This window comes from Onychostruthus taczanowskii, unplaced genomic scaffold (genome assembly GCF_017590055.1).
Source record: "Onychostruthus taczanowskii isolate IOZ18803 unplaced genomic scaffold, ASM1759005v1 scaffold12, whole genome shotgun sequence".
Taxonomy (NCBI): Eukaryota; Metazoa; Chordata; class Aves; order Passeriformes; family Passeridae; genus Onychostruthus; species Onychostruthus taczanowskii.
This window is the reverse complement of record NW_024498351.1, coordinates 14,924,029-14,947,645: the sequence shown is the minus strand read 5'-3', so window position 1 is coordinate 14,947,645 and position 23,617 is coordinate 14,924,029. Positions and strand designations below refer to the sequence as shown.

The 23,617-nt window shown below is 38.7% G+C and overlaps 1 protein-coding gene across 1 annotated transcript in view; it reads right to left on the bottom strand.

Annotated features, from left to right (window-relative positions):
* The window catches only part of TENM3 (teneurin transmembrane protein 3), a 235,797-nt gene that overhangs the window by 43,971 nt on the left and 168,209 nt on the right, over positions 1–23,617 (bottom strand). The window contains exons 12-18 of the mRNA XM_041395708.1: positions 21,302–21,328; positions 18,663–18,809; positions 10,911–11,127; positions 9,731–9,850; positions 9,072–9,333; positions 2,241–2,508; positions 1,537–1,680 (exon numbers count right to left, since the gene is read on the bottom strand). Coding sequence (XP_041251642.1) covers positions 1,537–1,680; positions 2,241–2,508; positions 9,072–9,333; positions 9,731–9,850; positions 10,911–11,127; positions 18,663–18,809; positions 21,302–21,328 — 1,185 coding nt within the window. The remainder of the gene's footprint in view (positions 1–1,536; positions 1,681–2,240; positions 2,509–9,071; positions 9,334–9,730; positions 9,851–10,910; positions 11,128–18,662; positions 18,810–21,301; positions 21,329–23,617) is intronic.

Sequence of the window (23,617 nt, the reverse complement as noted above, 5' to 3'; positions counted from 1 at the left end):
CATGGGACATCAAGTACTGCAGAAGTGACAATCTTCCTGATAATTACTCTAGATTCCTCTCTTGCATGAAAACCAAGTGCTACCAACTACTACTTTAAGCTATGTGACTGCTTATTTAACTTTTCCTACATGCTTCCAGCCAAGTTTTTCCAAATTTCTTCCTGTTCAGTGTTGAGCTGAGGTTTCCTTAGCATGACACCCTGCAAACAGTTGCTGAGCAGCGTGCTTGACAAATAACACTGATGCCAAAGTTACTGTGCAACAGTAAATTGCAGCTGGAGGGAGGAGTGAGAATATGAGCAAGCAACCGGTCTGCAGACCGCAAGGTCTGCAGAAGGAGAGGGAGGAGGTGCTGCAGGCACCAGAGCTGAGATTCCCCTGCAGCCCATGGGAGAAAACCACGGTGAGGCAGCTGTGCCCCTGCAGAACATGGGCGCCCATGGTGGAGCACATATCCACCTGGAGGGCCCATGCCAGAGCAAGGGGATGCCCAAAGGAGGCTGACACCCTGTGGGAAGCTCATGGTGGAGCAGGCTCTTGGCAGGGCCTCTGGATACACGGAGAGAGGAGCCTGTGCTGGAGCAGGTTTGCTGCCAGGACTGGAGCCAACTGTTCCTGAAACACTGCACCCCACAGAGCAGACCCACACTGGAGCAGTTGTGAAGAACTGCAGCCCGTGGGAAGGACTCACACTGGAGAAGTTCATGGAGATGTCTGTGTGGGAGGGAGCCCATGCTGGAGCAGGGAAGAGTGTGAGGAGTCCTTCCCCTGAGGAGGAAGGAGCGACAGAGAGAGGGTGTGGTGAACTGATCACTGCCCCCATTCCCTGTGTCCCTGCACCACTGGCAGGAAAGAGGTGGAGAATTCAGGAGTAAAGTTAAGCCTGGAAAGAAGGGAGGATTAGGCAAGTTGTTTTTTAAGATTGGTTTTCTTTGTCACTACACTACTGTGATTTGACGGGCAATAAATTATATTAATTTTCCCAAGGCAATTCTGTTTTGTCCATGACAGTGACTGCTGAGAGATCTGTCTCTGTCCTTATCTCAACCCATCAGCTCTTCATTCTATTTTCTCTCCCCTGTGCAGCTAGGGAGTGACTGGGTGGCTTTGGTGCCCAGCCAGAGTCAACCCACCACAGCATATCCAACACAGACTAATGAATTTATTCATGCATATGTATTTTTAGGATGCAGAAGCATGACATTCAATGTAAATCATAGAAATAAAGAATATTCTGAGGTGCAAGGGACCCACAGGATTATTGAATCGAACTCCTGGCCCTTCAGAGGACAAACCCCAAGAATCGCACTGTGTGCCTGAGAACACTGTCCTAACACTTTCTGCCAACTCTGACTGGCTTGGTGATGCGACCACTTCCCTGGGGAGTGAGGAAGTACAAAGCATTTACCATTTGCAAAATATTCTACAATTTCATAAAAAAAAATAATAGAGCAAATAGCAAAAAGTTTGCATGAGAGACCTGAAGTGCAGGACAGTAGAACAGTAAAACTAGCAAGAAAAAAATTAACTGCTTACCATTCTGAACATCCAATACATGATGTTTATCCAATGTCCAACCACCCATGTTGGAAGCATCCAGCTCATAACCCTGCAAAATGGCAGTCCTCTTTTCCCAGAGAGTCAGATCCAAGCAAGACTCATACTCGTAACCTACAGACACTGAAATAACAGCATATGTCTTCATTAAGTACAGGATCTCATTCTGCAGAAGAGTTTGAAGAATGGGATTTCCTTAAACTATAGACATGCTTTTGCTCTCCCAGGACACATGGAAATTTCTATGGCTTCACAGACATGTTGAAGACACTAACCAGAATCTCATGCTATTAAAATATTTCAGTTATTAAGAGTAAGTGAATTAAGACAGGTATAGAGGAAATCTATTTTGTGATGTAAGTCATACTGCTATTGTGCTTTACTTAAAGTACACAGAGTGTTCAGACTAAACACCATTTTTATTAGGCTGAGAGCTAATTTATGGGAAGGAGAAAAGTAAAAAACGTCACTTTTCATGAGAATGAAAAATGGTTTCTTTTTCCTTCCGAAGAAAATTTTTTCTTATAATTCAAAGCTTAGATTAGTATTTTTCAATATGTTTTAATACCCACTGATGTAATTTTATTCTGCAAAATATTTTCTTAATGGATACAAGCATTTGAGGTGTGCTTCCCTACGTTCAAGACAATGCTAGAAGTACAAAAATCCTCTGTAACACATACCAACAGCTTCAGATAATCCGTAGACCCTCTGATTGTATGCATCAGTTTTATCCCATATGAAGGTGTAGGCTAGATTTGGGGATGCAGGGAACCATTTCTGGAAAAGTCTTCCTACGACTGCCACCATAAGATGAACCTTCATTAAATTAAAAGGTATAACAGATTGGGTCATAGTAATCTTCAGGACAGATTTATATCCTGCAGCCCTGGAGCTCAAGTATGATAACTTCAAATCAGTCCCTGGTATTGTTGTTTCTTCATGAAGCACCTATGCATTGTTAAGAGAAAAATACAGTATTAAAATTATTTGGAAATTAAACAAAACAATGCAGCTATCACAAAAGGCTGCCTAACACATTACATGACAATCCATTAGGAAACATCATCTATATTTGGCCTTCATGGTTAAAAACCCCATAAATAAATAACAACTTTCACACTTTTAATAAAAAGTCAAGTCTAAATTCCTCATTATATTGAAACTGCTTAGTTGCTACTTTCTGCTCAAGCATTTCAAAATTACCTCCTTTATTTTTATGGGGGGTAAAGGAAGCATGAGAAAACATTCCCAACTGATTTTTTTCCTGAAGAGGCAAAAAAGCATCCTTCAATTAAGTGAAAATTGTCCCTTATTGTGCTGCCACCCATGTCCCAACTAATAAAGGCATGTCTAATAAAGGCAGTAGAGCCTCTAAGGAGAGAAAAGCTTGAGGTTTGGGTTGGGATGCCTAAATTCTCCTGTAGGAGCAGGAACAACTTCCAGGTATTTTAATATTTGCATTACCAGTGGATTCTAAATACTTTAAACTAGACCATTCTTCCATTTATTTTGAAGACAGGTAAGTAGGATGCCTCAGGGGAAGTTTTTCCATATTTTCTGATCAATATTCACTACTCAGGTATCAGCTTATCACTCACATTTCTGAGAGGTGGAATGAGTCAATTTTATTTTTAAAAGGTTCCTCCCCTCCTCTACCTTGTCACTGCCTCTGAGCTGAGAAGCTTTTGTGGGTGATGGATGGCTGTGAAATGTTTCTGTGTAACGTGGATAAAAGCAGCCTATATTCTTCTATGTCTCAGTCAGAACATAAACACTGCAGCCAGCACTTGGAGTGAACAGCTACCAGGTATCCTGGTTTATTGACAGAAACAAAAGAAAAATGTATCTAGACACACTTGTAAAGGTAATGTTTCTTTGGTGAAGAGTTCAAAGGATGCTGAAGCACAATCCCAGAACCTTAGTGGCGTTACAGGAACACTCTTGGGAAGTAAATTAAGAAAGGTTTATTCTACTTTTCTGTCTCCTGGTCCTGAAGTCCGAAGACCAAACATGATTTAGTATTAGTGGAAAGCAGACTTCAGGAAGAGCACTGTCACAAATACTAGACTTAAGACTTCAGTGGGATCAAAACCTGGCTACTAAACAAGTGCTGCTAGCTCTCCATGCCAGAGAAATCCTTAGACACTGCTTCTAAAAAATTGACTGTGTTGAATAGGGTGAAGTAATGTGGTTGATGCTCAAGGAGGACAACACACATTACACCATCCTCTGTATTAGCATTATTGTTGGATCTACAGAAAGGTTTATACAGAATTAATTATATCTATTTCTTCCCAATAACAGTAACAAAATTTCAGAAATACTACTTTGACTCATTGTCTGGCATTGTAATTATTTACATCTGATACATGTAGACATAAAACTGTTGTTCTTCAATAAGACTACAACAGAGCTGTAGGAAATAAAGTATGAATTGGAAGATACAAGACAAATAAAATTATGATTTTTAAATTCTTAATTCTTATTCTTTGAATATTTCTTTGTTCCCCACCAAGAACCTGGCTGAAAAGAAATGACAAGTAGTCACCTTGAAGGAGGTGAGTGTGGCCTCATTTCTCTTTGTAAATCTAGTCTGTTTTCCCTCAGCTCAATACACAGACTGTCTAATCCAGAGAACAGGCAAATCTTTTCTACATGAACAAAATCACCTCTCTCTCTAGAGAACTAAGTGATTGTGAGCACATTCCTTCTCTGAGACTTTGAAGGAAAAGCACAAACCACCCAGGAACAAAAGACAAATGCCCCTTAAGACACCAGCAGGACTCTCATATAGTGCGCATTAAAGTTAGTCTAACAGATGGAGGTCTCTGTAAGCAAGAGGAGAAAAAGAAATAATATGCTTGTAATAGGACACAATTTAATGGACTTCAGTGGTCTCCTGTTATGACCATTGCTTCTTTTACAACTGCAACTGTGGAAGAACAGTGTTAAACACAGAGGTGGTCTTCCAGTACTCTTGCCTGAGATAACAGGCAATAAAGAGGACACCTTGAAGTTTCAATTTTCAAGAAATTCCACTGTGTATTTGGATTACTATCAAATTAGAAACTAGGACACTCATGCAGCTCTCAGCGAGGTTTAAAAGAAAACCTAAACCCCTATTATTAGTTTCTGCAGAAGCCTCAAATGCCTGCTGGAAATCTGACTTATAACTTCCTTTTTTCCATAACATATCCCCTGTAGTAACTTATTTTCTAGAGAACTTTAGAAATGTATAGGTAAGGTTATGCAACTCAATCTCTCTCCCAGAATCAAGCATTACAAAGAGAATTAAACAGTTTCACATTCATCCAAAAAGGTAAATCATCAGGCACAACAGAGAGCTCCTATGGGAGCCATGACAACACATCAATTGTAAAGCAATCGGGGAAGTCACTGGGAATAAAAGTCACATCAGGAATCAACAACACAACCAAGCTGTCTGTACTTCACCTTTTCCAGACTCAGTATCAAACTACCTTCAGAAAAGCTGATCCCCTAAGGGGACTGAGTTATTGCCCAACCACCAAATTCTAATGGCTGACATTTTACTTATGGATGATCAAGCTTCTCCTAAGGACAGCTGTGAAATATTTAACTTAGGGGACTGAGATAAGGGTCACCTCAATTTTCACAGGGTTTGTTGTCCTGAGAGTTCGAGCTGGTGTCTGAGACACATAAATTGTGCAAGGCTCCTTGTCTCTCATGGCCAGCAGGACTAAAGCTGTCCAAGCTCTAGAATGTTTTCCTGCTCCAAAATATGATATGATTCAGCTAACATAGTGTTCAGAACACTGAATAAGTAATTCAGTTAGGGGGAGAAATGCCTGCTGTGTTGCTGTGATTTTTTTTTTTTTTTTGGCAAATTGAACAAATTCAATAGAGGATTTGAGGACAAATTTCACAAATGAGTGCAAACTTTAGTCCTAGTGTCAGAAAAAGGTTGTTTGCTGAGAAATAACAGCTGAGCTGCTGCATTAAAATGTAACATAATCTAGGTTTGAGAGGGGTAAAAATGGCATTTTTAGATACTAGCAACTGCTGCTATTACATAAAGGCTGAGATTATGGAGTACCAAAATTATACTTTAAGCAGAAGCTGAAACTGCTCATTTCAAGCAGAAAAAATATTTTCCTTTTTTTTAAAAAAAAGCCTTCCCCTACAATTGAGGGTCTTAAATTACCATTTAAACCAAGGAGAAATAAAAAGGGTAAAAATACTTGGTTTTTCTAGACGTAAAACATGGTTTAGGTATCACAGAGAAGAAGGGTAGGAAAAAGCCACATGCATATAGAAATATAAAAATGTGTCTATAACAGAATAAAGAAAAAGGCATGTATAAAGTCTCAAACAGAAAGCAAAAGAGAAGAAAACCATGAAATGTGCTGGAAAAGAAGAGCTAAATGGAGATATTTGATTCTACAATAATTCCCATTTTTTTCTCAGTATGAACTTGAAATTCTGAAGATTTTAGGTAAGTGAAACTAGGGTGCAGCATCCACAGAATACTAAGATTTTTAGATATCCTATTATGTTAGCTTAAAGGTTAAAATAAGTTAATGTCTTTGCTGAAAATCAAGCCACCCTGAAACTACCAATAATTATTTTTATTAAGTCATTGAGGCTCATATTTTATCCTCTGGGTAAATAAATTTTGCCAAGTTCTGCCGCATTACTGCCAGTAGTGAGAGAGAGTCTGAGGAGAAGAAGCCTGAATATATAATTTGAAGGAGAACAGCCAGTTTTCATTCTCTCATACACTTGAAGTGATGGAAACAAGAGGCTCAGCACCTGCAAAAGGCATCCTGCAAGCACATGGAACAGTGGATAACAGAAGTTTAGGAGAGGGAAACCCTCAAATATTCAGTTTCAGAAGTGCTCACTGTGACTCACATGGGCTTCTGCCAGACCACATGGCAATATATGGAAAACAGACATTTTAGGAAATTATTAGGAAAAAGAGGGTAACAATATTACCTAATACATAAAAGCAGCTCCAGCTTAACCTGAACTCCCTCATCTGCATGCAGTTTATTGCCTCATTCCACACCGATTAATCTCAGCTACTTAAGTCTAGGCAAAGCATGGTAACTTGCAATTAATAGTAGATAAAATCATGCCTAAGCAGTCCAAATTTAGCTAACATGTTATTATCAACCCTCTTGAGTAATGATCTGTTAGGTCTGTGATCACCTCTTTACCCACTGTGTTTGTTCTTTACCCTTGCTCGCCCTTTTTTTTTTTTTTTTTTTTTCAGTTTTCTTTCATACTGCTCATTTGGCACAGACTTTAATTCCCCCTCTGATCAATCTGGGATTCATAAGTCACTAAGTACACTCTTGGAAACATTATCTCCAAGGGATGATGAAGCACTTGAAGGGATGATGATTACCAGCAGCTCATCATTTTCTCCTGCAGTACGTGATAGTGAGTGCTGTCACAGCACACAAACAGGGTGGCTAATACTGACTGCAAGAACATGGGGAACAACTTATTTCTCTGTGTGTTCCTCCAGGCACACAGACTTTAAACTGGCATTGCCCCTTTTTATATAAAAAGATCAGCAGCAGTTCCTCTGGAGCCAAACATACAGTTTTGAATAGTATCTGGTTCTGCCCATCTCTTATGAGAGGAGTAATTTTTTTGTGACAGATCGTTGAGCATTATGCATTTCTGAGGGGAACCTGACCTGAAGGGGTACATGACAGTCACAGTTGTGCAGCTCCCACTTGCTGAAGGAGAAAATTATGTGTGGGAAATTTATGTGTGGGATAAGCAAAGAATATAGAAGAAAGCACTGCTTAATGTTTTCTTACACAGTATTGAATTGGATTTTTGCATACATAACAAGAGTATCATTTTCCCTCCTCATAAATCACCCAGCAGCACCAGCTGCCTAGGATCCACTGAGAATATCTTTCCTTCCAGCTGGTTTCCTAGGGAGACAACTTGACCCAACAGTCCTGCCTATCAGACCTCCCACCTCACGAATTTTGAACCTGGTAGACAATTTCAACCACAATTTAAGTAACAGTAGAAATCTCTAAAGATAGTTCAGTTCCTTTATGTTTGAAAAAAAAAAGGGCTCTGGTAGGGAAGAAGTAGTCAATTTGGGACCCCCATGAGAAAGAAGAAAAGGCTGAATGCAGCCTGTGGGGAAGGACTGGATGTGACAGACAGATGGAATTACAGCAGTGGGTGGGAATTAGTAGGAACCAAGACCTCATTAGTCCCACTACTCATGAAATAACTTGTTTACCTAGACACTACAAAGAGTTTTTTAAAATTTGTATTTTTTGACATTCTTCTATCATAACTTTTTTCTTGATTTATATTTATCCAAGCTATCTTCCACAATTTCAGGAACTGAATCTATCATCTGTTGCAGAACAAGTAAATCAAAACAAGTAAATCAGAGCTGTTTTTCAGTGGGCTCTGTTTTGAAAATACTTTCTTTTAATTGACTTGCAGCTATCAAAGGCACAGAAATGACAGTGAGGATAAAAGCAACAATTTCCTAGCACAGTCTAGATTTGTATGAGTGTTTAGTCGTAATTTTCTTACATCTTTCCTTTAAACTTGCTCCCACCATGAACTGCTTAATGATTTAGCTCTTTTCTTAAGAGCTCTGCATGAAAACATTTGAATACATTTTCTGTGTTTCTCTTGAAGAAGCAAGGACATTTCTTAGTGAATGTGAAAAAGAGTGCTCTATGTAATTACGACATTGTGAAAGTAGGGGCAAGAGAAAGAGGGAAAGAGGGAGACAGAAGGAGGATTGTTTCACTAGGAAAAGTTTGAAAATCAACACTAAGACATATATTACTTCTTAAAATGCAGGTGAAAGGCTTTAAGAGCCAAGAGACTATTCATTGTATTAGTGATTATTATTTGAGATGGAAGAATCTAATACACCTATCTTGAAAAAATTTTAAAAACCTCCCATTTCATCTGTAGTTTTCCCATTTAAATCAAGGTTTGGATGTCAAGTCTTACTTTCAATATTACAAGTTCTGAAGAAGGTGATTACACCACAAGCTCACTGACTTGTCCTCAGTGTTGCAGAGTTACTTTATAAAAATATGTGTGCCATGCTATTTATTAGGACTAAACAGATAATGCAAACTGCGTGTATCTTTAGAACACAGTGGAAAAACACCTTTTGTTTTCAGTCTCTGAGGTGACTTTTAACAAGAGGGCAATCCTAAAAGGCCAATGTACCACAGAGCACCCTTTTTATGGGCCAGTGTTTGAACGCTAAACACATTCTGTAAATTAAGTGATGCAAACAAATGTACTCATGTGCACACAGCTTTCTTACTTTCCATTTTCAGATGAAATTTTTAAAATCATCCCACAGAACAAATAAATTGGTCTGAAAATAAGCACATGTTGCAAATTCCTAGCACTTACTCAGAATTATTTATTTTTGAATAGCAGCGCACGGTTTTCATTTTGGCTGCTGAACACTAGCCTGGCATAAAACTGTGTTTATTTGAAGCACACCTTACCTGTGTCTCTGGGATGATGGGACTATCCTCAGGAGAAATTCTAAAGAAAGTGGATAAAGGCGATGATACGATAACAGGGTTTGGCCTCACAAATCCACTTAGATCACAACTGGGAATGTCATTCTCTTCCTTCTTCATGACAAGGGTATCCATGACATAAAAGACATTCCAGGGAATCCAAACTGTGTGATACTGTGTCAGGAACGGTGATCGCTCAAACACCAGTGTCAGAGAGGCACCACCATTCGCTACCAAGTCAAACCTAGGGAAAAACCCCAAGAGGGCTAGCTAGTCAGCAAATTCCCAAAGCCATCCACAGCCTCTATTTTACTGATTGATTCTTCATTCCATTGTACTGCTCTGAATGCAGAATGGCTCTACTGGGAACAATGGAGAAATCAATTAAATTACATTACATTATACTGCACAGAGAGAAGAAAGAATTTGGGATGCTACGTTTAAATTAAGCAAGTCCTTCTACTTCTAAAGTATATAATAATCAGCATGTTTTACATTTTAAGAATGTGCAAAGTACAAATTTAGTCAATCAGTTTCCTAATGTCTTTTTTTCCCATTATTTTATTACCTCAGTTTTACAAGCAGCTCTTCAGTAACACCTCTGCTGTCTTTATGACATAAGTGCTTCAAAAGGAACTTACATTCCGTCCTGGCGGGTGATTGTATATCCATAGTCTGGATAGTGTAGGAAGGAAACATTGACTCCAATGAGTGGCGTTCCATCAGCAGTTAATACTTGGCCTCTTATGACAGATGCAAGACTATGAAAAAGATGCAGGATCAAATTATAAGTTTGGGGGTTTTTGTTCTTTTTGCATGAATAAAAGCTATTGAGTGAACACGCACACATCCACCCTCACGCACCCACCCCTCTCCACATGCTATCAACTATCATTTAGAAAACATTCCTCAGATTCTAACCCTTTTACAAGTTCACATAATTTACACTGTATAAACAAATGCCTTAGAATCTGCAGATAATAATTTTGTTTCAGTATTGTTGATTTTACTTTGGTTTATTTTGTCTGTACTGTGTTACTAAGACCAGAAATTAGCTGAAGAATTTTAAGAACTTATAAACTCTATATGTTCTCACCATAAGTCATATTTCTGGCAGACTCTTAAAGAAAAATGTACTTTTCAATTAGTATCAAAGCAATCTGTAAAACTGCAGGGACTATGAAATATAAAATTTAAAAGAGCAATAAGGAGCATTGGTGAAACAACTTTTAATCAACTGCTGTGCCCAAACACATTAATGCTGTTAAATTACTGCAAACGCAGTAGTTCTAGTGTAAATCATCTTCTTTCACTCAGTGAGATCCCAGACACCTGCTTCCTGTTACTGGCTTATTTTCAGGTCATTACTGCTTCATAGAGCACCAGTCAAATAGTTTATGCAATTATACTGTCGTGCACTTAACAGTTCTATTACATTAATTCATAATTTATATTATTTAGTGAGCTCAGTTTAAAAAGTGCAGCTTTGCTTTTCCTTCTGAAGTGTTTTCATTGCTTTGATATATTTCCAACTGTGCTAGCCCAAATCAACTGGTTAAATAAAGATTTATTTAATCATTAATGAAGTGCCCTGTTAGAATACAGATACTAAGCATGGTAAGTACCTTCTGTAACCTAGTGGCACTGGTAAATCAAATTTTGCAGGAAATGAGACAAAACAAGCAATTTGATATATTAAGCTAAAAGGTCTTTGCCCAAAATCCACACCAGAAATTCACAGTCACAGCGGATCTTCTCCTCCCATGAATTCCCCTCTCCAGCTTCTTCTGTGTTCATGAGTACAAGACGAGTCCTGCTCACCTCTTATTGAAAGGGCTTTCCCCAGGTATGACATGGGTGCTGTCTGCTCCAATGAGGAAACTGATCCGGTCATAAAACGCTTTGGCAGCTTGCTGAGATGGCGACTGTTGGCTTTGGCTGATGATGTCTTGGGGATCAGGCAGTCCACGACAATAAGGCTGGTTTTGGCAAGAACTCTGCAAACAGCAGTCAGGATCCATACAGTCAACTAGCCCATCTGTTGGCAGAAAGTCACACAAATGAACAAACTCTTCCTCCTGCCCCTGTGCATTGGAATGAGCCAGCCAGCAGGGAGATGAAAAAAATTATGTAGTATGAAAGAATACTCATAATTAAGATTTTAATGAATTCACTTTCAATTAAAGAAAGAGAGTTTGCTTCCACTGAGTTCTTAAACTCCCATAGAAATCCACGCAAGCTGAATATAAAGTATCATATAAAAATGAACCTATTTATTCAATACTTTTCTAAAAACATGTTGAACAAACCAGAAAATGAAGGCACTCAGGCTCTGCATACACTGTTAACTTATAAATATTAAACATTTTAGGTGGATCTAATTAGCTTTTATGTGAGGTTATTTGACTTGCTGGAGGAAAGAAACAAGTAACTCCCACTCTGCTGTTTTCCTCAAGTTTCTTTAGTAATATCTATGCTGGAAGTAGCTTTAAATATTTTACAACATGCATCAAGGTGGATTCCTTTATACCTTGGCAGAAAGATTTTGTTGCTAGCAGCAAGGCAATTTCCACAAATTTTTTACATGAAAATGTATGAGAGAACAAAATCTGTATTTAACATTTAGATTTTATTCTGAATAAACGGATGGGAAATGCTGGCCAGTATAAACAAGATTTAAACACATGGGTGCTTTTATCGTTATGTGCTGAAATATTCCCATATGTGGAACATTAGATCTGTCACATCCCTGGAAATCCAATTTGATCAAAGATTAAAATCAAGATCAAATTGATAACAACTAATTTGCTGTAAGTAAAGTCATAAGGAAAATGAGCCTGGAAATGACAGCTACAGAAAATTTCTAGATGAATGCAATCCGGTATCACAGAGCTGATAATTGTTTCCCCAAAAGAACAGCAAGACTGAAATAGCTCAAACATTTTATTATTCCATTTAGATTACAGAGGGAGCTTGCTTGCTGCACTGAACTGAAAAATATACCAATGTAGCACTTGAAGGAAACCCATGACTGCTTGTCTCACAAAAGAATCTGCCTTTAGAGTAAGCTTGTCTCACAAAAGAATCTGCCTTTAGAGTAAAACTACTTTCTGAAGGGAAAAATAGCATCCATTTTTGTTCAATCATATGTTGAAAGACTGTAAGTAAACAGAGATCTTCTAAAGGTATTCTTCGAAGTATCGCTGTTCTATGTGCATCATTTAGAGGACTGGCAAAATAGTAAAGGAGTGGGATTTCTGTTCTTTTGCACATCTAAAATTCTTATTTAACTTGCATGACTTTGAAATCAGTTCAGGGAAAATAAAAGGGCTGAGAAAAGCACCATTAAGTATATCAAAGTTTAAACATTTTTAAGAGACAAGAAAGAACATTGATTTTTCCTGGGATGAGGACACGCCAGAGGGTCACATTGCCATTCAGCTAGACACTGACAGGCTGGAAAAATGGGCTGCCAGGAACCACATGAAGTTTCCACAATGAGATGTGCAAAGTCCTGCACCTGGGGAGGAACAACCTCCTGCACTGTAACATAGCTTTGTGGAGAAGACCTTGGAAGTCCTGATGGACACAAAATTAACACGAGCCAGTAACACACCCTTGCAGCAAAGAAGGTGCCAACACCATCCTGGGCTGCTTTAGGAGCACACAGCTCTGTGTGCAGGCTGGGCTTTCTGGTACAAGAGACATGGACATAAGAGAAATCTCAGTGAAGGGCCATGAAGCCTGTTAAGAGCTTGACACGTCTCTCCTACATGGAAAAGCTGAGCGAGTTGAGACTGCAGAGCCTGGAGAAGAGAAAACTTGGGAAAGATCTCATCAATGCATACAGATACCTGATAGGAGGTTGTAAAAAAGGCACCTTCCAGTGGTGCCCAGCAAGAGGAAAAGGCAATGGACACAGCAGAAAAATCTTTTTTATTGTGAAGCTGGCTGGATACTGCAACAAGTTGCTTAGGGAAGTTGTGAAGCTTTCATCCTTGGAGACATTGAAAACCCAACTGGGTACATACCTGAGTAACCTGCTCTAGCTAGTCCAGCTAATTAGCTCAAAGCTAATCTAGCTTTGAGCAGGGGGTGGGACTGGATGGTTTCCACAGGCATTTCCAACCACAAATAGGTTGTGACTCTTGTGATTTTCTAGTCTCATTCTTGTAAAATATAAAACCCCTTCCTAGCTGAAGTACTGACCTCCCTTGTTGGTTTTAACTTCAGAAGCCTGGATCAGTGTCCAAGCTGGGGGTACTGATGGTTAAAAGAATATTTTTGGGGTTTTATTTATCTGAATGGTCCCCCATGCAATATCTGGTGCAGTTGCCAAAGAAATGCTCAAATTTCTCCATTCATCTTTGTTAGTTTATAAAAAGCAAATGTACATCTGGAGTATAGTCTGCAGGTCATAAAACTGCATGAGAATGACACCTTCTGAACTAATCAGCTGGAAATGCATTTTTACAAGCCTCTCCACTAACATCAATCAGAGAAAGAATCTCATTTTCACCAGCCAAGATACAGGGATATGCTGTTTGTTATTTTCCTGTGGAGTTTATCAGTAACTTGCCCAGGCGAGTGACGGATGGTTATGAATCTGGCTCCTTATAACTTGAGAAAACATTTTTCATTCTTTCTCTGTACTTATGTGGCTAGAGCTATCTAGTACCACTAAGTCAAGCACTCTATTGCACTGTGTGAAGCACAGTAAAATTTCCTTTCTGAAATGGCTCTGCAAAATTATGGATGAATTTTGTTTAGCCTGAAAAATATGAGACTTAGCTCAACAGTGCCTTGTCAGTTATATCACTCAAATATGACAGTGAAATTATAAAGAAAATAGAAACTCCTACAGGCAGCTGGACAGTCATTATCAGAAGGCTATTTATATTTTCTTGTAGATGTACAAAAGATGTAATGACTACTTTATTGTTTTCTTCCTCAGAAGCTAACGTCTAGCTGTAACAATCTTGACTAAGATTAGTTTTGCCTTTGTTGCAAAATGCACTGAACTGCAGTGGAGCATGGACTGTTGATAAAATCGCTTATTTGGTGAGATTCATAAAACCATCAAAACTCTGCCCTCATGAGACCCCCCCTGGAGTTCTGTTACCAGGTCCATGTCCTTCTAGCCCAGTGTAAGAAGGACAAGGACCTGTTAAAGTGAGTCCAGAGGAGGCCAGGAAGATGACTGGGGGCTGGAGCACCTTTCCTATGATGACAGGCTGAGCAACTCAGGGTTGTTCAGGCTGGAGAAAGCTCCAAGGAGACCTTGTAGCATCCTCCGAGTACCAGAAGAGGGCCTGCAAGACCTGGAGAGGGACTTTGACAAGGGCAGATGCTGATGGGACAAGAAGGAATAGCTTTAAACTGAAAGAGGGCAGGTTTCGATTAGATATAAAGAAGAAATTGTTTACTGTAAGGGAGGTGAGGCACTGGAACAGGTTGCCCAGAGAAGTTGTGGATTCACCATCCCTGGGAGTATTTGACACAGGGTTGGATGGTGTTTTGAGCAATATGGTGTAGTGCAAGGTGTTCCTGTTCAGGACAGGGGGAACTGGAACTAGATGATTTTTAAGGTCACTTTCAACCCAATTTTCTCTCCCCCACGCTCTCTTTATGTGATTAAATCAGAGGAGTCCAGACAGAGGATCCCCACGATGCGTGTCTAAAAAATAAGACGTGTCAGTGGGACTGCTTGCTTTTGAATGGAATAAAACTGCTGGAAGGAAGAAAAGTAGAGGGACAAAGTAAGTCCTGGACAAAAGATCTGCCAGTGTCAAGGGGAGATGGTAGCCAAGGACCTACATAAATCCTATTGTTGGTAAATAAGTTAATTATATAAGTTAACAACAAAAATCTCCATAGAGTGAAATTCAGTGCCCACACAGAAAGAATATAGTTTTGGAACTATGATGCTGGCCATTCTACCAGGACAGTTTTGGTGACTGGCAAACTAAGGCAAGAGACAGGAAAGGAAAGAAAGCTGTATAACCAAATCTCAGTTATCCTTACATCCCTCAGTTTTGCAACAGGCTATAATGAATGGACTCAATCATAGACATCAAAATGACTGCTTGTAGGAACAGCTGGTCAGAAAAGCCAGAAAAGCACAAACAGCCCTTGATTTATTCCTGAACAGTGTGCAAGGAGCGAAATTCAGCTTTGCTGCTGAATGAAGAAGCCTAAAATATGAAATGTGGGGCTCCAAATGAGTTCTCCAGAAAGAAATCTTGGAGCACTGTAGATAAGTCCCATGATATATGAACCCAGCATTCATCAGCTACCACAGATGCAATCAAAAAGCTGAAGAATAATGGGAAGTGTCAGAGCACAAGCCAGAGAACTTGAGCATGCTACTGTATCACTCCTAGTTCAAGTAGATACTTCCTGAGATTTCCTTAGCTTGGGTTATCTTTGCACTTAGCAACTCTTCTGATATTCAAAACATTCTGAGGAGTAATTCCTCACTTTAATTCACAGCCTGTTAGCATACAAAAGAAAATATAAGTTCACATCTACCCTATTATAATGTCTTGGTAAGCAACAGGTATTAGCCACTATCACAGAAGAGGCCCTGGTTTAGACAAACTTTAGGCTGAATTTGTACTATCCTGTGACATCTGCCAGAAACAGACTGTTCTAGACTATGCAAGTAATTATAAAATACAGTAGTGCTAAGTATGGCTTTATTACAGTATTTATTTCCCTTTCAGCAAAGAAAGAATATTAATGTTCCCTTAAATCTTGCTTGTGGAAACCTGTAACTACTCTAAATAATTGGAAAGGAGCTAATAAAAAGCAAACTTAACTAAGGAATTTGTTCAATAAGGACCCATCTAAATTAAAGAGTAAACAGCAACTCTTCCTGTTTCGTATTCTTTCTACAGCGATAACAAAGCATGGCCCACTTTGTTCAAGTATCATAGTGACACCTATTTTCCCCAAGAAATTAGGCTTATTCCACCCACAGACAGCTCTGACACTTCCCTCTCCTCACAAAGTCATTGGAAGTTTAATTCAGGCTAAGATCTGCTTGATGCACACACTCTTCTTGTGGGCTGCTACAATGTAAAGAAAAAATCCAGTCAAACACAGGGGAAAATAAAGAGTGAGCCTTAATGAGAATGGAAATGATTTCCAAGATTCTGAAAAATGTGTATTAAAAAGAAGATAAGCAATAATCATCCCATCATATGTCAATAATGTCTAGAAGGGAAAATACTCAGGTATGCCTTGATGCCATTAGGATTTCCTATGGAGAATATTCCCATTGGGATCCTTAGGATGCTCATGTTCACAGAATGTGAATAATCAGTCCCAGAAAGAGCTAAGAATCAAAGGAACAGCGGACACTTTTATTAATGAACTGTGCTCATATTAATACATGAAATACATTCTACTCAGTGTAGGATAAAGCATACACAGTAAGCACAGCATATCAAACAGACAACAACTGAGATAACTTTAATTATATAACCACTGAGCCTAGTGAGATGTACATCACACTACCCACAGTCACACTATAAATTCAGCACAAGTGCTCAGATAACCTAATCTCCCATGATAAACAAATACAGCAGAAGAATACTTGTGCCATTCCCTGTAGCTGTCTGAAATTTTAATGGTTTGCTTGGAGATTAGTGGGTTGTTTGCACAAAAGGGAAGTAATACTTCTTCTCTTTCCAGGTAGCTTACAAAGGAGACTTTATTTCCCTAGTTTTGGTAGGGATACTTCAAATTTTAATTTCATTTGTTAAATTTTAACCCTTCTCCTCAGCCACAGTCAAAGACTGAAGTGAATATGCACTGTATTGAAGCATATAATTTTAAAAGAGAGAAATGCCATTGACAAACAGCATTATACAGGCCAATTACAGCAAAACAAGAGCTTGGACATCCCCTTCCTCATGCATAGCTGCGTAATGATGTCCATAAAGGCATTACGAAAAAAGGAAATGAGAGAGAGAAAAAAAGCAACAAAATATCAGCATTAGCTATTTTTCCTCAAAATCATTCTTCCTTAAGTCATCCTGTTAGATTGTTCTGCTCCAATTCCTTGTTGCTTTTCCTCCAAAAAAGCTATTACTGTTTTCAGTCTGAAGGAGCAACTTCTTTTCTCTTGTTCCATTTACATCAATTCCTGTTCACCGTGCTCTTCTTCCTCCTACCGCTCCATTACCCGCTCCTGACTCTTTCTGTCATATGTCACATTCTTATATGACCATTAACATTTACTGAATTTGTTTTAGTCCACTACTGGACTTTTAATGTATTTTCCCTTTTCTTACCCCCCTACATCACCTATTGTTTTCTCCAAGTTGTTTATGCTGCCACTTAGTTTCTCCTCCTCCTCTCTTTGTGTCTCTCCATGTTTGCAGGTTTCTCTTTTTTCCTTATTTTGTAATACCTTGGCTCACCCGAACTTAATTCCCCAAACAAGCCCATTCCTGCTGGAATCTGGGTCAGACTGTTTAGCCCCCTAAGTATGGAAAACTACCTCAAAATATATAATCGGCAATGGAGAAGGATGACAAGCCAAATGATGTGTACAGTAATAAACAGCAGCACAGTTTTAACTGTGTTACTTATTTTTCTCAGGAAGTAAATGCTGCTGTTATTTATAGTTTGTGATATCTAAGATCCCAGCTGCAGTAGGGATATGAGAGCAAAGAGTCAACCAGCAATTGCAGAGGCATACGCAGTCTAAAACAGAAAGATAAAGTCCCAGATGACTTTATGATCATCCAAAAGCCCTAATGGAGTTTTTATCTCTTCTCTGAATCTGAAGGTGTTAAGCAAAAAGAACTGATGAGAGAAGGGGAAGAAAGACAATAAAAGCATTATGCTAATCTAATATTAGACTGCATTCACATTTAATCTTGTTTTTGTGGGGTTTTTTATGTGATTCTGGAATCATGCTAAGTCACAGCCCCTCTAGCATCCCTAGACTACAACAATAACCACAGATTGATTCCTTAGGCTAGCAATCCTGCCTGCATCTTGCTGCAGATTGTTACCTGTCACCTGAATGACAGACTACAGAAAAGTAAGCCAAAAGAAAAAAAAAAAAGAAAGACTTCTGGGAGCATCCTGTCAGTTATGTGAACATTCAAAAGCTATAGAGAGATATCTCTAGGCTGGGTAACCAATTGTTTCCAGCAATTGCATCATAGTTCAAAATGTTAACTTCCAGTTTGGCCTATTCTCCTGGGACAATTTCCTTGTGAGGTCACTGAAATTTTGAACTCCTTCCTTTTGTTCCCCTCTACAACAGTTCACTCAGTTGAAGCTATGTTTTTTCCCAGTATAAAAGAACACTGCAGGGAAACAAAGGTGACACCTTTCTTTTCCTAAGTACAATCTCACCTGTCACATGCAGCTTGTTAGGCTGTGCTGATATGCCATAAAGAAGCACCGAAGACCATGACATATCCTTACAGACCTAAGAGCCAGTCAAATGCGTGTATGGTTCTCACAGCAGCATCTAATCACCTGACTGAAAAAATCTCTGTTCCTCAACATGCTCTCCCCAGAGTTAAAGATCCAGTTGGTGTCTCTTACCTCCTTCGTTGTCCTTACTGTCAGTGCAGAGAGTTTCCATGGCTACGTCACAACCTGCTCCCCTCCATCCTGGCTGGCAGACACAGTGCCAGCCATTTTGGTCCAGTGTGCATCTCCCATTGCTGTTGCACAAACCAGGGCAGCCCTCTGTTGAAACAGACAAAGAAAAAGCACAAGTGATTTAAATATTGTAACAATATTAAAAAAAAATAAAAATACAAACAAGGGACACTTACTGGGAACAGGCCTTAAGAACAGCACAAATACTGTAATTGCACATGGAGTGGAACAGCAACATTACCCGGGGAACGTATTTCTTAACAAAGTGGCATCTTTGATTGGCCTGACACTTGAGACACCACTTACCTGTACAGGCAGGAAATAAATGCACCAATCCTCTAAATACCTGCAGGCCAGACAAAATTAAGTTTGGTTTTTTAAATTTTATTTTTCAAAGTAAAAAGAGATGAGTGCATAGTGCAAACACAGCTGTGTAAAATGATACATTTTTCTGTGCCCACAGAATAGATCATTATTTGCTCTATGCAGCATTGATTAATTATTGGCACCAATGATTAAGCTCCCTGTTACTAGGAACAAATCCCTCCAAATTCTTAAGCAGGAAAATGGGTACGATTTAGGCAAGTAATAAAAGAGAAGGTTAGCTTTATCTGGTCTCAGAGTTGCCGTGTATTCATGTGAAATTACAGTGCGTTAAATAATTGCACAAAGTATAGGCCAGTTTTAATGACTATACTTTATGCCAAAAATACATTCCTTTCCACAGAATAAGCAAAGCCCAGGAATAGTGAAGCAGCTTAGCATCTATTCTAACAAACATTAGGATTCAGGCTGCATACGGATGGGACAGGACCAACAGGATTTCCAACTTAATGTAATAGCTGTGCGTATTTGATTACTTAGGACGGACAAAATGAAATACCATAAGGACCACAATAAACATTGATAGACTGAACAAAAACACGGTAGTGACGTGCTTCAAGACAGATAGCAGAGAGTGATTTCTTGTGACAATCTCCCTAAGGCTTTTGTGCTGTTACCTTTATATCCTATCTTGTCTGCTTTTATGGCCAAGGAGGGAAAATTTGGGAAACAATTAACATAATTTAATATATCCAAAATCGATAATTGTTTTCACTCTAACATTGCATTAAAAAAAACAGTATCTGTCACTTCCTAGTGATGAAATCTGGCATGCAGCCAACATGATCTGTATGAGAATGACAACGCTATAAATATGTAGATTTTGGTGCTCCTCATCTATGACTGTGATAAGACACTGACAGAAGCAAGTACAGATATGGCACTAACTATCTTATGAGAAGGTGGCTACAAATCAGATATTTCTGGATACAACAATTCTCTGTAAACTTTAATCCAAAAAACCTAAGTAACCGGGCAAACAATTCTTCACTTTTTAGAACACCTACCTCTGTCAACTAACCTACTGATCCATTTTGTTTAAGCTTAGAGTAGTTTTTCAGAAGCAAGTTGCTTTTTTCTTCTAAAGAATTTTGAATTTACTGACTCCTTTCAACCTTGTAGCTCCAAATTACAAACATAAAGAAAAAAGTTATAAAGGGTGCCTAACTCTTGTCAAATCACTGTTAGAAGGCAGAGAATCAGGAAAACCTCTTGCGAGGAAGGATGGGGATGCTACAGTTATGGATGTTGTGCCATCATGCCAGGCTGAAATTAGTCTCGCTACTTTTATTCTTTCAGACTGCAGCTGCTAATAGTATTTGTTAATTTACTGAGATATATTTTTTCTTAAAATTTCTTCTAGTTGACTTACAAAAGACTTACATATATAATTGCAATACTGACAAAGCAATTTAGGAGTCAACTGGGTACACTCAAGACTTATTGTGTGAAAGCCTGGATATTGCCATCAATATTGCCATATTCTAATGAAAAAACACAAGGAATAGGGGAAGATACTCAGGGAAAGAGGGGTAGGAATATTTTAAACATTTTTCTAAATCAATTTTTCACCGTAACTGAAGATACAAGAATCTTTGCTGTTTCATGTTAGGCTTTTGCATCCTTGAACCTGTTAATTGGAAATGTTGCATAGACTAAAAAAGATTTTTCTAGATTCATACAAGTCATAATTTCCTACAAATTTTCTACATTCAGATAATCAAAAGCTTAAAAGTCTCAGGAATTCTATTGATATGTCAGTATATAAACACACACATCTCTATAATTAATCTGTTCTTTAGAACTAATGACACTTGTTCTGTGACAAGAGTACCACTTTGCTTTGTTTTCTTAATATTTAGGGTTTTGTAGGTAGAGGTCCAATGACAAAACTAACAAAAAAAAAAGGTTCCAAACAGCAAATGAATACTATCTTCAGTTATTGGTTCATATTAAATCTAATATATGTATACAGTTTGTTCATAAATGTATAATTACTGATAAAGTGTTACCATACAACAGAAGCAAAATTTTGAGATGAGTTGAAAGCCATATGAGTTATATATATAATCCATGGAATGTATGTAAGAGAAGATTCTTTTGCCCAGACTAGTATGTTTTTAACTATATATTAATATTAAAAAAAACCCCCAAACATGTAGATAAAAGCATGTCAAAGAGCAAATATACAGTACCTTTCACTATCTTATCCAAATAGTGAGCTTGAGAATTAAAAAGAAAAAAAAAAACAAGACAGACATTTCAGAAGTGTCACATGAAACAAGAATTGTTCAGAATTCACATGCAAATCAAGCAGGTGCACCTGACATGAGAAGTCTTACATTACAAAATGAAAATGTATTTCAAGGCTTTTAAAAATGCAAGAAATTCTCTTTTCAGCAAGCACCGTCATGAATCAATGAAACTGTTCTGGAAAGTAGGCCTGCAGAAGCAAAAGGGAAGCTACATTTCTGAGACTACATTTTCTTCTGACTTCTCTTCACATGCTTTGATTTTTTTTATGTAACAAAAATATAATCAAAGCTAGCTTAAAAATTCAAATTTCAACACAACATAAGAGCAATTCCTTAGCATATGAGCTTTAAAACACTAACCACACAGGAAGATTTTTGATTTGCAGGTCACTCATAACTCTGACAGCATAACCAGCACACTATCTTAATTCTCAATGGATTAACAGGATTTTTAGGAGGATTTTTTTTCTTCTGCTTCAATTCAGTCACAGTTATTCTTCTGAGCACACAAACCAAGTATGTAAAATAAGCTGAATTGTAAATACAGGATGGAAGAGGGCGTAGTGGGGTTAGTAGCGTGATGATCCATTTCATTTTGAAAAGCAGGTGAAAATTAAACGTAAGCTTTAGATGCAGAAAAATAAGTAACACGGTATATACAAGAACAGCAAGACTTCTTTTTGTAAGTTATGACACTTAAGATTTCACAAAAGATTTGAGGAGGCAGATGGATGAATGACATACAGAGCATAAGACGGATTTCAAGCAGCAGGGCCTACTTTTAATACATGAGACACAGCACAGATGGGTAACATATTCCCTCCTTCCTTCCAGGAAACAGACATCAACTGCAGTTGTGTGAAAGGGGTTAATGTCACACAGCAAAGCCACCAGGTCCATTGCAGGCTACCAAAGCTAGCCCCCCACCCCAAGGAGATGGGAGACTACAGACCACGGCAGTGGGGACAGGCCAAGCTGAGCCAGGAACGCTGGACTCTATCCCCTGGTTTTGCTGGGGACAAGGTCTCTCAACACAGACCTCACAGCCTCTCTTTCCTTTAAAATTTGACTTTCCTAAATCCCTCATGGATGATGGCCCCTGTCTGACAAGTTCTGTGTCATTGCTAGGATCCCTTTGGATGGGTAACAAAGGCCTTTCCAGCTATAGCCTTTCCTCCAGTTTGGATGAACAGAAAAAAGCTGCTCTGGACTCCAAGGAGGGAGGTGATACATATCAGAAGGCACAATCACTGCTACAACTAAGAGGAGAAAATTTTCTAGTTCCTTTTTCTTGAAGAAAGTGTCAGGTGTCCACTACACAGCTTTTTTTGTTTTTCCCCTATAATGGGAAAAACATTGTGTTAATGCAACACAAAGTAAGATGAAAACATCAATTACAGAACATTTAGAACAGCAGCAACAAACTAGGTAGCTTTTCACATTAACCTCAGACAAAAAGAAATATGATACAGCTACATTTCAGGGTGGATCAAATTCTTCAATTCTTCTCTTGCTCATCCAGTATAATTCCCCTTGCTCCTACACAGCTTAAAACATGGTGTAGTATGTGTGGAGGAAAAATCAAGCTCTATTTCATAAAGTGAAAGCAATCAGGTCTGTCTGGGGAATTCATCTATCCACCAGTAAAACATTAAATACCTCTACAAGTGTAAGGATACGTAACAGAACATTAAAAAAACCTCCTAGGCAACTGAAAACAGTCCCTGCAATCCCAAGTTCCACCCCTGTCCCCTCCCCTTTTATTTTCAGAATCCAATCTTCATTAAAAAACCTCAAAAAAACAAACAACCACAAAAACCCCAAAGCAAACCAAACCCCCCCCCCCAAAACCTCCCAAACACAAGAGAGATTAAGAAAATGCTCTTTTAAGATTTTTTTTTATCCAGCAGTCTTATAAGAAGTCAGCTCCAAACCACAGAAGTGTAATTCTCAAAAAACAAGTTCCACCTTCCAGCATCCTTTTACTCACGGTCAGTCGACATTAAGGACAGTGTTAGAAACTATTTCGGTTAATACACATTATTGTAGAAAAACCACAAAGCAGAAAATGAATGACCAAAAACTGTGTAACTTTGCAGTGAAGTTTAACTAGCCATCATGCTGCCTTCCTTATCTTCACGGCACCGCAACTGAAGGAGGAATGAACCTGTGTGGAAATACAAAATACCTTTTCCCCACTCTGTATAGAGAATTCCAGGTGGGATTTGGAGCACTTCAGTAGGATGGAGCATCTCA